Below are 15,243 nucleotides of genomic sequence, written 5' to 3' on the forward strand. Positions count from 1 at the left end.
TTAGGAACACATGGGGTTTGGGCACATCGTGGGTGTGCGTCCAACTTATGCAAGATTCATATGGTTTGCGGTTGATTGTGTACATATGCAAGAAATAGTCTCACCTCAAAATGAGTCAGGACACCTTAAAATCATTTTTTTTTTAAAAATGTGTTTGATCATTTGACTATTGAATTTTTGGACATTAATTGGACTATTAAAATTGAAAATATACATGGCCTCCAACATAGGATTCTTCAGCAATTTTATTTTGGTCGGACTTGGGATTCTCAAGCCAGTTTTGATTTTACAACTATCATGACTTACCCACTGTGGGTTTTCCAATTTAGTTGAGTCAATTTATAACACATGTATAATCTATAAGTGCCTGCATATGAAGGGACATACACCACTCGAGTATCCACAAAATCCCCATTAGTAACTAATCAATACTCAGGTGATGAGCGGCACCATGCCTAACCAACCTTTTCCACCTTGCTGTGCTTGACCCGGGCCAGGCTCAGCCCTTGGGCCTTGTAGTGTCCGGGCTGGGTTAGGTCCAGGCTAAACCTGACCCAAGAGAAAAATAATAATAATAATAAAAAAATTACCATCCTTCTAACTATAAAATATACACAGTAAGAAAATATAATTACATTCGAAAGCCTCTCTCATTATTTCAGTAAATTACAACAAAAAAAAAAAATTACAAAAAGTAGAAAAGAACCCAAAAAAAGCCCTTCAAAAAACACCCAAAAGAGCTTAGTAGCATTACCAGCCCTCCAAAAACAGCTAAAAATCCAACATAGTCATTTCCATATATGAAAAAAATAAAAATAAAAATCCATCATTATCATGTCATGGTACCATCACATCATGACCATCAATGTGTCGGTGAGAACCACGTGACAAGCTCCTCCCCCACGCGCCTCTCCAACTCCACCAACCGCTCTTCCTTCACCAACGGCGCACGGCAGAGCGGGCAGCTCATGTTCCGGTGTTCCAGCCACCCATCTAAGCACTCCTTGTGGAACACGTGGCCGCAAACTAACCTGCGCACCTGGTCTCCGTCACTCAGCCCGTTCAGGCACACGATGCAATCCCTCTCCACGCCTGCTTCCCCCCTGAACGTGAACACCCGGTGCACGTTAAGCTGCTCCGCCAATAAGACCACGCTTGCTAATCCTGAGCCCACGGCGCCGAATAGACCCTCCGGCGCAAAACCAACTTCCCCACCGGCGACGCTGGACACGCCCATGAACTGGAGGAAACAAAAGAGCATGGAGCGGAGATAACATACGCCGTGTGCGACCAACGCCACTACGAGTAGAGGGATTGAGTCGGAAGATACGTTATTGAGATCGCTGGATAGACCCATTTTGGTAATTTTCTTAGATGGAAGATGAAAAAATCGGACGGTGCGGATTTTAAAGAGAGAAAGCGGACATCGGTTAGAGAGAGAGAGAGAGAGAGAGAGAGAGAGAGAGAAGGATTTCTAGGGTTTCCTTCTTTGAGAGGAGGTTGGAATCGGAAGTTGCGTGGGGAGAGAAAAAGGGGGTATTTGGAGGTGAGATTGGAGCGTGTGGGGCCCACTTTTTTGTGATTCCGAAACTGAATTTATTAGTTGGGTCTAACGTAAGCAGGGAATTGGTGGGGCCCACTTGTGAAATCTGCTCTTGGATGGATGCTTCGAGAGCGGCTCATCACATGGAGAGAGAGAGAGAGGGAGAGAGGGAGGAGGAGGAGGAATGTTTTTAGTGCACTCCCTCCACTCTACTCACACGTGGGACGACCAAAATGTGTGCCGAACGAGAGCCGCTTGTTGTAGTGGTCTCCATGTGGTGGCTGGTAGATGCCATGGAATCAGAAGGATATGATCCTCGACAAGTGACCACGAATTATATATACAGCAGTGGTCCACTTTCATGATCATGTCCGCTAAAACATTTAATCCTCGTTTCCACCTGTTAGGATGGCCCATCTTAACCTTTCATGTGATGGGGAATGCATGAATCCTGACCGGTCCATGTAGTAGCTGGTGTTTTGGATGACGTTACAGTTTCAAAACCAGTTGTGATCCTTGTCATCTGTCAATGGCCTTCAATCCGACGGCATACAGAAGGTGAATGGTTTACACTCAAACAACGAAAGTGACGAATAAATAAAGAAAGATTCATAGTACGTTTGTGATTTTGCCATGGATTCGGTAGTGACCCCCTCTAGTAACGACGTTGTTACTGGTCGGTTTTCCGTGGGCCCCACCATGTCGTATCTGTTTTATCCACGCCGTCCATCAGGATTTGATATAAAATGAAGCAGATGAAAATCTTAGGTATGCCACACCACAGGAAAACGGTGGTGATACACCCACCATTAAAAACATTCCTAAGACCCCCGGTAATGTTCATTTTCTATCTAACCTGTTGATTATACCACACAACGTGGATGAAGGGAAAACACGGCTATCAGCGCTTTATTCAAAACTTTTTGTGGCTACAAAAAAGCTTTTGGCGGTGAGCGATCATTTACCATTGTTTCCTGTAGTGTGGTCGTATAAAACGCGCATGCATCTTGGTGGGCACACATGTCACCGACCAATAGCGACGTCTGCACTGACATTATCAGTATGCAATCCGCGTCGTTTTCGATGAAAATATGCAGCAGTGACACGGCTATGCACCGTCCTCCTCAATGATAACTATTCTGAATTCACAGCTCAAAAAAACGATTCGAATCCAAAAAGAAAAAAAAATAAAAAAATTAGAAATTCATAATGAGTGAATTGATGTTTAAAATGTAGTTACAAACTTTTTAAATAGGAATAAGTTCTATAATTAAACTACAATTAAAATTCCTAAAAATCATGTTTTACTATAAATAGTAAACTTATTATTTGTAGACCGTCATGATTCTTACTAACATCATGGTTTTTGGCTAAAAACGTTGTCTTATTTGGCTCAACCACTCACTTTTTATGTTGGACGCAACCCTTAAACCACTGTTAATGATGAATTATAATCAAACTAACAATTACTCTAAATAGTAAAAATGAAAATTTGATCATTGATTCGATGGAATCTTATAGATTCAGTGTGTGTAACGAGGCATAGAGGGTTGGATGGTTAAAGTAGATTGTCTTACCCCGGTTTAAGGTTCCGATGGTCCAGATCACTTCCGCATCGCATGGGCCATTTCTGTTCCATCTTGGCCATGAAATTGTACATAGTAAACCGCTCTACATACATCAGATATGGCCCATGGTCCACAAATCTTAAAAAGTGAGCAACCTTGGCCACGTATTTTTTAAAAATTTCCCGTTCAATCCGGACCAAGGAATTCTTCCTTTTACGCTTTACAGGACATCAAAGCAGTTCCTTGTATACGTGTGCCACTTTCCCAAGTATGAGAAGTGATAAAAAAGAGGTAGTTTTCATTTGTCGCGACGGAGAATACACAGTGTATTGCCAGCCACTTGGGCCCACTTCCTTAGATAGTCTGGTGATTCGAACCGTCTCTATCATCCTTACTACCGACCACGCTGAATGAGAACAATTGATAATTTTGTTTTTATCGTTCTAAAATAATCTACAGAGGGCGACGGTCCCAATAATCCATTCAGTGTAATTTTCGTAAGATGGCTCGTATACAATAGATTTCGAAACGTGGACGGTCCCGATCATCGGACCACTCACTGAGCATGTGGGCTACAGTGGTCAGCGACAGACGCTGGATTATGAATCGCGACAGATGCAAAAGGAACTCGTAAGGAGCGCGTGCTCGTTTGAACGCATTGACAGTTTGTCAAATGCCAGGCACCACTTTAATAAAGGGACCTCGGAAGCAAGACACGTGTAACGTACTGACACGTGTTGCATCTTTTACACGATGGCAGCTCATGCACCATGCACTAGGCCGTATAGGACATTTGTGTACTGAAGTCAGACTAGACTCTCCAAATAGCGGGCCCCACCGTGCATGGAATTCAGTCCAACATTCACTACTCGAAAATCGCAATTGAGCGTTTTAATTTCAAAAGTTTTAGAGATATGCTCGTAAGGCCGGTGATTTGGACGGTGTGGATTGGCTTGCATGGGAAAACACACTCTAGTGACAGGTATTTGGAGGAACACGACCGACTCATGTTGGACACATGGACAGCAAGACATCCATCCATATAGTGGGCCTCAAATTGGATTGGATGTTTTTCCATTAATACGAGGGAACGAATAACGAAAACCGGAAAAGGACTTTTTTGGTCTATATCCAGTCAAGAGTGCTGAATTTTAGACCATGGGAACCAGGATGCAAATTGCCTCTGCCCGCTATATGGGGCCCACTATGACCTCCGTGAGAAATCCTCTCCGCCCATCAGTTTTGAAAGATCATTAAAGGCCAGGATTTAAAGAATGAGGTAGATCCAAAACTCAGCCGGACCAGACGATAGGAAACAGGAGCATAAAAACGATCACTGTTGAAACCTTTCCCGGGACATTATAATTAAAGCTTTACATGAGTTGATCCGAGTCAAGCTGAGCTTGGGACAGCTTGGCTGGGCCACTAGCTACCCAAGCTCAAACCTAGCTCGGCTCAGCTTACTCCTTGAGCTTGAGTGGCCAGCTTGACTTGATACGGTTAGCAGCTCAAGCTAATTCGCTCATTTAATTTCTCATGATACGTAAAATAGTAGTAATAGTTTATAGGTATTTCACCAAACACTCGGTAAGCGATATAAAAATTAAAATATAAGAATATTCATTTCATATCCATATCTTCTCTGCCATCACCCATACTTCGTTGTGTCGTTTCTTCAAATACTTGGTGAGCAACATGAATATCAAAATAATGTGCCACTAAATTGGTCCAATTCAAGTTGGGGTTTGATTCGAGTTGAGTTGAGCCCAGGCAAACTCAAATTCGACATCTCAAACTCAATTTCAAACCGATTCAAGTCCAATTCTTTCAAATTAAGTGGAGGGACCTAACCAAGTCATCTCGGCTCAGATACAACTCTAATTATAATGTTTATATGCCATCCAAAGTTCTTGAAGTTATTCTCACACAGATGAACTATAAACCAAGTAACATCTTGATGCAAAATTCTTGGGTCTCCATGAGGTCTCCATTGCTGGCCTTCAATCCCCCACAGTTTCAATGGAGTGTCCCACCTAAATTTTGAACCTGCCTCATTTATTAACCCTAATCAATTGTCAAGTTGCAAAAACCAATGGATGGAGTGGATTTCACATGGACACGGGGGTGGGTGCAACATAGCTTCTGCCTGGGAACTCCTTGATTGGTCAGTTGCATAGACATTTTGCGTCCATGGCCACCCATGGTGGGGTTTATAAAATAGATGGTATATAATGACCTCAATATTTGCTGGAACCGTCCATTTGGGAGCATTGCTGTGTTAAGTTACTAGAAACATCCGATGGTTTAACCATATGCTTTTTGGGCCATAGCTATCACATGTGGGGACCCCAAATTTTGTACATGCGCGACGTGTACCATTCCTGGGCCCACGCGCCAAACGGTCGTTGTCTCTTTGAATCTAACCATATGACATCCACATAAATTATTGTGATATGGGTCACATCGACCAAGATTATTGTAGTAATAATTTCAAGTTATACTTCTAAGTAATCACATCTTCCCATACGGACGAGCTGTGTTGGCCCACCGAAATGTTTCCCGGACATCCAGTCCGTCCATCTGATGAGAATCTCAATTAGGAATGTACTTAAAAATACGCTGAATCCATAACTCAGATGGGCCACACCATTTGGAACAACAGGGAGAAATGGGAGAGGGACGGCCTCCATAGAAACTTCCGGATTGTGTGTGGATCTCATGTGTATAGTCCATACCATCCAATCATCATAAGGGACCCACCAGGATAAAGAGACCATCCAAAAATTAGACTATTCCAATACTCAGGTAAGCTATATCACGGGATTTATAGATTTTTACACTGCTCTATTCGTTATTGTCCATCTGATTTCTGGATCCATGTGAAATTTGGGATGAGCGGTGATCAAAAAGCGGCAGAGATGATGCACGGTTTGGATTCATTCCTTGACATGGAAGCTCGATCGTATGTGAAGTAACATACGTCCGGACGTAAGTAATCCCTATTTAACGTGTGGTACGGACTCTCAAAATTATATCGAGATTATCAAGATAAATTTTAATTTATTGCCCATGATCGTCACTAAAGCACGTCTTAAAAAAAGACCATGCTAGGCTACTTGCGCGAGTATAATTGGATTATACTTGAGGGCACGTAACCGCGGAAACGGATTGCCTTGAGCAAGAAGTTCCTGTAGTGGGAAAGCTAGGTGGGGTCCACTGTGATAACTGTGATAAATCTACCCCGTACATCCATTTTGAAAAAAATCCTTTTAGGACATGAGACAAAAAAATGAGGTGGATCCAAAATTCAAGTGGGTCACACGAAAAGAAACAGTGGGGATTGAATGCCCACCGTTAAAAAAATCGTGGGCCGTTGATTTCGGTATCATCCTGATATTTTAATGTTTTCAGCTCATCCCAGTGGAAGTGACCTTATGAACGGTTTGGATGGCATGTAGACGTCAAGGTGAAACCCAAGAATGCTCCAACGGTATGCATTTCACCGCCATTCTTTTCCCGGGCGTGGCCCACTTTTAGATACACTTTATTTTTTGGCTCATATCTTAACATTATCTCGGAAAAAGATTTCTCACAAACATCACTACGGCGCAGGAAGTTCCTGCTCTGGGAACTTAGGTGGGATCCGAAGTGATGTTTTAGAGAAATCCACTCCATTGATCCGTTTTTTGATCTCATTTTAGGACATAAGGTAAAAAATGAACCGTATCCAATACTCAGGTGGGCCAAAAAAGTAAGTATTGAACGTCAACAGTTGAAATATTCGTGTGGCCACGGAAGCTTTGAATCCCGATAACATTTGTTTTTTCATTTCATCCCAATATGAATGACGTTATAAACGGCATAGATGGAATATAAACATCACTTTCAACTCCAGGAACGCTTCAACGGCAGGAATTTTCCTACACACATTTTCTTAGTGCGTCTCACTCGAGAGTTGGATCCTACTCAATTTTGGTCTCAAGTTCTAAAATGATCTCAAAAAACGGATGGACGGAGTGGATTTCTCACAAACATCACGGTAGGCCCCACCTAAGTTTCGAGTGCAGGATCTACCTGCGAAACTTTCGCAGGGAATCCGCGTCCCACGGTTCCACCTACCTTCCGACCGCAGAGACATCCTGCAGTTGGGAGTAGCAGGCAATCCGTTTCCATAACGGCATGGCGCAGGTGTACGAAATCCACTAATCTCATCCGTTGTGGCCCACCGTTCATGTATTAAAGGCAAAAGTTCAGGTTGACCGTCCATCCAACGTCCCACCCGTGTGCATAAACAAAGTCAATTTCATGCGGCCACCCGATGCCAAGACAATCCAATCTTTTATTCCAGGGTACAGACCCAGCGGCAACACCCAATGAACGGCTAGGATTTCTCACTACCCATGCTTAATTGGCATGTGTGGCCACAAATGCGATTCTACAATACTTGCGCGAATAGCCTTAGCAGATTGTTTTGTTTATTTTTTTTTTAACACACGCACACACACCCCACGCACTCAGCAATAGTACGGACCCCTTAGCAGATAGTTAACCATCACAAAAATGGGAGTGGATTAGGTGTTACTAGCGTGGGGCCCACCTTGATAATACGTTGTATATCTACGGCGTTCATCTGTTTTTCCATCCCGTTTTAGGTGTTGGTCCTAAAACTTGAGCAGATCCAAATCTCAAATAGACCACACCACAGGAAAGAGTGACGATTGAATGGCCACGATTAAAAACTTCCCAGGGCCGACCATAATAAGATCCGTAACGTTTATTTTCCATCCAATCTGTTGATAGGGTCAAACAGACCTGGATAAAAGGAAAATACAAAGAGAATCTTGATCCAAAACTTTTGTGGCCTATAAAAATATTTTAATGGTCATTCACCACTTTTTCCAGTGGTTTGGTCCACCAGAGTCATGTCTCTAATTTATTTTTGGTATAACTCCATATAATGAGATATAAAAACAGATGGGTGGCTTGGATATTCAAAATTTTCATTAAATCATCCCCCACACGGTAAGGGTAACACATAATCAGCTCCCCACAAAAATGTATTAGAAAGTGGAAACGCGTAAATGGTGGTGGGGGAACAAACGAAGGAGGTTAGCTTTACTACATCCCGATGTATTTATGTAAGATAAATTGTAACTTTAGTCTTTCAATCCAGAGCTATCTTTCAAAAATCATCTAAACCGTTTATACGATGGGACTTATCTCAAAAGGACTATATACGAAAAAATAAAACCCTCTTTCGAATGGAATCTTTAACACTTTGATCATTTTTATCAGTTTCCTTGAATATGGACGGTATCTTTAACATTTAAATAATCAAAGGCCTGAATTATTCAACCTCATAGTATTTTTAGGCTATCTTCCATCCACTATACACTCCATCATATGAACGGTTTGAGATATTAAAAAGAGCCTCGATCCTACGACTCAACTTCCGACGTATGGTATTATTATAATACTTCCAGATGTATTCTATCAAACCTCCAGACGGGGAAGATTTGCCGTGATCTTCGGGGCTTAAGAACCAGCTTTGTCTCCCTCTCGCTCTCTTGGACAGGAAGCTAACTGATAACGTACAACCGTCTGTACGATAACTTTTTCTCCAGCCTCATTTTTCATGTCAAAATTTTACTTAAATATAGAATCTGAACCACAAAAATAGTAGGTCTCATTATTAGAATCATCTACTATAAAATCTACTGATAATATATTCATGTGGACAAAACCTGTATATTGAGTCAGACTGTCGTTGCCTATTTATTCCAAATATATGATTTATATCACATTTTCCGTTACTAATTTTCAATAAATTTAATACTAAATAGTGATACCTAGTGTTTTAATGGTTCAGATCTTTTATTAAAATATTATGATTCAGAATAGCTGTGTCTAAACATGAAGTCAACATACATCTAGATGCATGGGATCAGTTCTCGCATAGAAAACAAGTAGATGCCTTTTAAGATTTCCATATCCACCGACCGCCATTTTAATTGCTTTCTCTACCCAACTTCTCCTGAGGAATTATCGGATCCACGGCTGGAGGACATGAATAGTATACATGAGTTTCAATTTTACACAGGTGGTTCCTGTTTCTCAATCATCTAAACCGTTGGTTCGTCGGGAAACATGATGTACGAATATAACCGAAAAATTTTATTCAAAAATGAATTATATCACTTAAAATCATTGCAATCAAATAGACAATCGATAATAGAAAGAGCCAATATTGGTGGCCAGAATATTCTAATCTCTGAAATTTCTGGGCAATGGTAGATCGATGGTGGGTCCCAACAGACCAATGTTCTCGATCACTGATCCGTGGCCCACTTGAATGAATTACCTACTTTTAGTGACTTGCATGCCAACTTGCTCCTCTCCCGGCCTTGGAAAATTCCACAACTGACATTTAATTTACTTAATAATACATCTATGTATGTGTGTGGTCCTGCGCCTGCCTGGACAGACTCGGTCCAGGCAGGGGCTCTGTGTGGACCAGCGTAATGTATTTGTTTAATCCATACCGTCCATCCGTTTTTAAAGGTTATTTTATTGTAAGAAAACCAAAAATGAGACAGATCCCTCAAATGGATCACACCCACAGGAAGCAGTGATGATAATGACGCCCACCGTTACGTTTATTTGCTATCCAAGCTGCTCATAAGGTAGACGTGGATGAAGGGAAATCACAAATATCAGCTTGATCAAAACTTATGAGGCTCCCGAGAAGTTTTTAATGGTGAACGTTCAATCCAAACTGCGTGGGCTACTTGAGCGTTGGATCTGCTCCTTTTTGGAATCACACCTTAAAATGATGTGGAAAAAGCGATGGACGGCGTGGATAGAGCACATACATCACGATCCGCATGGTTATGAGGGGTTTTGTTAGGTACATTGGCCAGTACCAGATTATGGCACGGGGGCCTGTTTCCACCGCATATTCTTTGATCGATCTGAACCGTTCATGTTCTCAATACCACCATATAGAAGCTATGAACTTATAATCATGCTTCATTATTGATGATCCTAATCTTTGAATTTTGGATTTGAATACGAACCATTAAATATTCATCTCGTACACAATCAACTCAAAAAATTATTCTTAAAATGGCCTGGTAGCATAAAACGCACAACATGAACGGTTCAGATCATCATTTGAAATGCAATCCGGCCGTGAAAACTAGCCACCGTACCATCTGTGGTATGGGACCACCGTACCTTTATAAGACCCTTATAATGCGGGTTAATAATTGTAACATCGATGGGTCTTCGTCATCTCGGGTGTCTTTTCGTTGGTGGGGCCCACCTTTTTCCTTTGATTGAACTTTAGGCCATATAAGGGCCATCAAAGACTCAGTGTGCGTTCGTTTCCATATTTTACAATGATGGTGACTCATCCGCCGTACACGTGGCACACATGTCTGTTATTATAGGTTACCCATCCAAACCGTGGGTCCCTCTGCGGTTACACATCCCTGAATGGTAAGTCCTAACTATCCTATCAAGTTGACGGCTAGAAACAAGATGTGCAGAATTCTAAATTCAACGGCCAACATCGGATGGCTAAGGTTGCCCGATTAGTACGGTTTTTTGCCTACACTCCATCCACAGCGAAGGCCGTGATTTGGGCGGTCTGTATTTCACATATATATGCCACGTGTACGGTGGATGATTGACCACCATTTTAGAAATGGGGAAAGACCCACATGGTAATCTGACGGTTATTTACATGTTTTTTTTTATCTTGATGTCGACATCAAACGGTCACCATAATCAAGGGCGGTTGTGTTAGTGGGCTACCTATCCTTTGAATGATGTTTACTACCATTTATTTGAAATTTTATATTCCTTATTTTATTTAAGGAGTAATGATATAATACTTGGCCCCCCCACATTGCACACTATACGCGGGTTTCGATTCTTACAAGTGGGCCCATGGATCGGTAATCGAGACCATCAGTTTATAGATCCCCACCTTGGATGGAGAGTACGCCAAAAATTCCCAAGATTGGATGATTCCAGTAACCAATATTAGGGACTTTCATCTTAACCGTTTATCTCTGTAGGAAACAAATCGAAGTGATAAGATTGGCCTGTCAAGGAGGATTTTTTAAGGTACATTCAATCCATGGTAGAACAGAACAGACTAACAGTATGGATTACCGAATTGTGAGACCCGCTCATCATAATCGAAAACTTGTGTGTACCGTCCAAAGATGGTGTGTGGGATTCTGCTCGTTGGGCGGTGATGTGTACGTGTGGACTGGTCTTGATAGTGAGAATAAAGCGATTTAAATGTATAATTATAAAATAACACATCCAATGTAGAATAACCCTACATCATATGATTATACTGGAATCTCTGTGTATCAGGTGGGACCCACCGTGCATGATACATGTGAGAAGCCCACTTGTGTGTACGGTACTGATCACTGTGTATCAGGTGGGACCCACCGTGCATGATACACGTGATAAGCCCGCATGTGTGTATGGTACTGATCTCTTTGTATCACGCAGGACCCACCGTGCATGATACGTGTGACAAGGCCACATGCGTGTATGGTACTGATCTCTGTGTAACAGGTGGGACCCACCGTGCATGATACATGTGACAAGCCGATATGTGTGTATGGTACTGATCTGGCAATGCCTGCATATCTAGTGGGACCCACATGAAGGAAAGCGACGAACGGTCTAAAACGTTTTGTCAAATTGAAATGTCATACACGCATGTGTAGTTGGCACATGTAACAGTTTGTAGGAGAAATGATCAGATACAGCGGTTGTATGTACAACCATTTTCCATCCAGCGTGTCACCTACGTGGATATCCCATCCGTACAGAAGATGATCCACACCGTTTGATCACCCAGGAGGAAAATCAAGTACATTCAACGATTAGCCGTCCATTGATATTGACGCAATGTCCGTGTGGATCAACCTGATTTTCATATAAGGTGATCATCATGTTGTGGCCCACCTTTTGTAGGGATAGGATATTCGGCATATGTGATACGTTGGCAGGAAAAAAATCGCTGCATATCTTTACATGATCGTGTAGGGCCCACTCTCCAACGTGCGTGCACGACTGACAGAATCTCAACATGTAATTAAAAATGGGATTTGGGAATCCCTGTCCGGCAACCACGGACAGTGGAAACTGGGGACGCGGATTGGGTAGCTCGGAACGGGGGAGGAGCTCGGAAGGGTCACCGTGATGTATCGGTTTTATCCACACCGTCCATCCATTTTCCCATATCATTTTAGATCTAAAATGAGGCAGATCCAAGGCTTAAGTAGACCACACCACAGGAAACAGCGATGGTAATGACACCCACCGTTGAAACCTTTCTGGGCCCATCGTGATAGTTAATAGACATCCAATCTGTTTATAAGGTCACATGGATCTGGATGAAGTGAAAACACAAATATCATCTTAGTCCAGAACTTCTGTGGGCCCCAAGAAAGTTTCAACGGTGAGTGTTTAATCTCCACTGTGGTCCACTTGAGGATTGGATCTGCCTCATTTTCGGTCTAAGAAACTGAAATGATATAGAAAAACTGGATGGACGGTGTGGATAAAATCCATACCCTGACTTGACAGTACGCACTGTGCACACCAAAGTCTGGTCTATGTTCCACAATTTATTGGCAAACGCTGATTCGGTGAGGCCATGGCGGTCGGGCCCACCTTGAACTATGTGATGTATACACCGTCCATCTCCTTTGCCAGATCATTTTAGGGCATGGGCCCAAAAATAAAGCCGACCCAAATCTCAAGTGAACATTATCACAGGAAACAGCGGTGAATGTCCACAGTTAAAAAACTCTTGTGGGCAACAAAAGTTTTGGATGAAGCTGATATTTGTATTTCCACTTCATCCGTACGTCTGTGTGACCTTATGAATAGGTTGAGTGACAAACAAATATTACAAATAATATTACGGGTCTTAAGAAGTTTTATTGTTGGGCGTTCAATCACCACTATTTCATGTGTAGTGGTCTACTTGAGCTTTGAATCTACTTCACTACTGGGCAGATGTCCTGGTAAAACCGGCAGACAAAGTCGATATACAACATGTACATATACATCAAGGTGAGCCTATGGTTGTGACCTTATCAAAGTTGTTGTTTCCTTGCCTTACTGAATCCACGATCGTTATTGATGCCATCATTGATGGTTCATCAGCAATTACCTTCGATCCCCGTTTTGCACCAACAGCCTCAGTGTCGTCAACGTTTTTTTCTTTTTTTTTAAAAAATTTTTAGGTTAGGTTGTTAGTAGTCCCCGCTGTCAGTTCACACTTCACTGTTAGCCACCCCCACTAGGGAATCGTTGCCAAGACCTCCATGTCGAAACTAGAAATCCTTCACTCAATCTACCACTTGATTTATGGATTAGGGTGTGTGTCATCAACTATAATAGGTCCATAGTCCAATCACTAGCCACATCTAAAAATCTTTTTTTTTCCCCTCTTCTTTTATTATTGTTTGTGAGTAGAGCCGTACACGAGCAGAGTAAGCTCGGTTACTCGCTCGACTCAACTCGACTCGGCTCGAAATGAGTTTGAGCCGAGTACGAGCTGATTTTTGGTACTCGAATTGATTTCGAGCAGAGTACAAACTGGGCAATACTCAACTCGATACGACTCGGTACTCGACTTGTACTCGACCAGGGGTATATATATACCCCAAAACAAAAATACCCTAACTCTCAATCGCTTTCGGCCTGCCCGTTCAAAAAAACCCTACGCCCCTCCCAGCGCCCGTTCAAAACCAAAAAACACATCCCTCCCATCAGCATCTAGCGAACCAGCGCTCTCACCCATGGCCTCTCTCTCTCTCTCTCTCTCTCTCTCTCTCTCTCTCTCTCTCTCTCCCTTGTCCAGTGCTAGTCCCTGCCACTCGTCACTCCCTTGTCCGGTTCTAGTCCCTGCCTTGCCCGGTGCCCCTGTCTAGTGCCGTAGCTCGTCCCTGTCGCTAGTGATTGATAAAGGATTACGATTACAAAGAAAGAAAGAGTTAGGCACTATCTCTGCACGTACGAACGTACAGTCTCTAGTTCACAAAATCTCACAGATTTTTTAGAACCAAGGTTAGTTTTTGCACACTAATGATGTAAAATGTGTATGATGTCATATTGAATGCAATACCTATGACAAGTTTTAACCTAGGCTGGATAAATCCACATTGACTATCCCACTTTCCAAAGTGAGAATCAAGCCGTCCAAGTTTTTAATAGGCAAGATCTAACTAACTCAGCAAGCTATAGAGCATATGTTTGAATTGTTCAGCTGATAAGTATTATCTATGCAATATATTTATATATGTAAAGATGTGTGTGTGATGCAACGTTGAATGCAACGCTTATGACAAGCTTCAATTTCAATGGGATAAATCCGCCTCGACTCTTCCACTTACCAAAGCATAAACTAATCAATCAAAGTTTCTAATGGATATAATCTAATTATATCGGTAAACTATAGAGCATGCGCTCATAATCAATTAGGTGCACAATGCTATATAATACAATGTTACAGTTTATATAAGCAAGGGGTGAGAAGGGAATAGATGTTGAACGATGCTTGTGTAAGATGGCCGAAGCTGATTGAAAGTTGGACAATAAGAGAGATGGTGGTGTCGCAAGGAATAGATCGAGTGGTTTGAATTAAGGCATTAGTTGCCCATGTGGCTAAGGTTTTGGGCTAGACCTGAGATGAACTCTCTCCTCTTGCTCTCTCCTCTTCTTGGTAGAGGGATGTAATGACTAAGGGTAAGGGGTTTTCTCCTTGAATGGAGAAGGCTTGGATTTTCTAAGATACTTAGGTTTATTGAAATGAGAAGGAAAAGAAGTTATTTATAGCTCCTGAGCTCAGTTTTCTGTTAATACTTGGCAAGTTTAAAGTTAGAAAAGTTTTGGGTGGCCTACATTTTAGATTGTCACATGTCAAGATTTCAAGGATTGGATTAGATAGCATGTGTCGTAAATTTAGCTAAGGGGAGGGATACCGAAGTCAATTCACATTGCTGCAAGTTTAGGTATTACAAAAGGAGAGAGTCCGCACATATTGCACCCCTGCCAAGATAGGGGAACTGTCACGTGGCTAGCAGCACC

General features: G+C 42.1%; 1 protein-coding gene across 1 annotated transcript; it reads right to left on the reverse strand.

The window, feature by feature from the left end:
- Positions 1-618: 618 nt before the first annotated feature.
- On the reverse strand, positions 619-1,685 carry LOC131235173 (E3 ubiquitin-protein ligase RHA2A-like). Its single transcript, XM_058232312.1, has one exon. The coding sequence runs from the start codon at positions 1,355-1,357 to the stop codon at positions 863-865; it is 495 nt and encodes a 164-aa protein (XP_058088295.1). The 5' UTR covers positions 1,358-1,685; the 3' UTR covers positions 619-862.
- Positions 1,686-15,243: the final 13,558 nt, after the last annotated feature.

This window comes from Magnolia sinica, chromosome 19 (assembly GCF_029962835.1).
Source record: "Magnolia sinica isolate HGM2019 chromosome 19, MsV1, whole genome shotgun sequence".
Taxonomy (NCBI): Eukaryota; Viridiplantae; Streptophyta; class Magnoliopsida; order Magnoliales; family Magnoliaceae; genus Magnolia; species Magnolia sinica.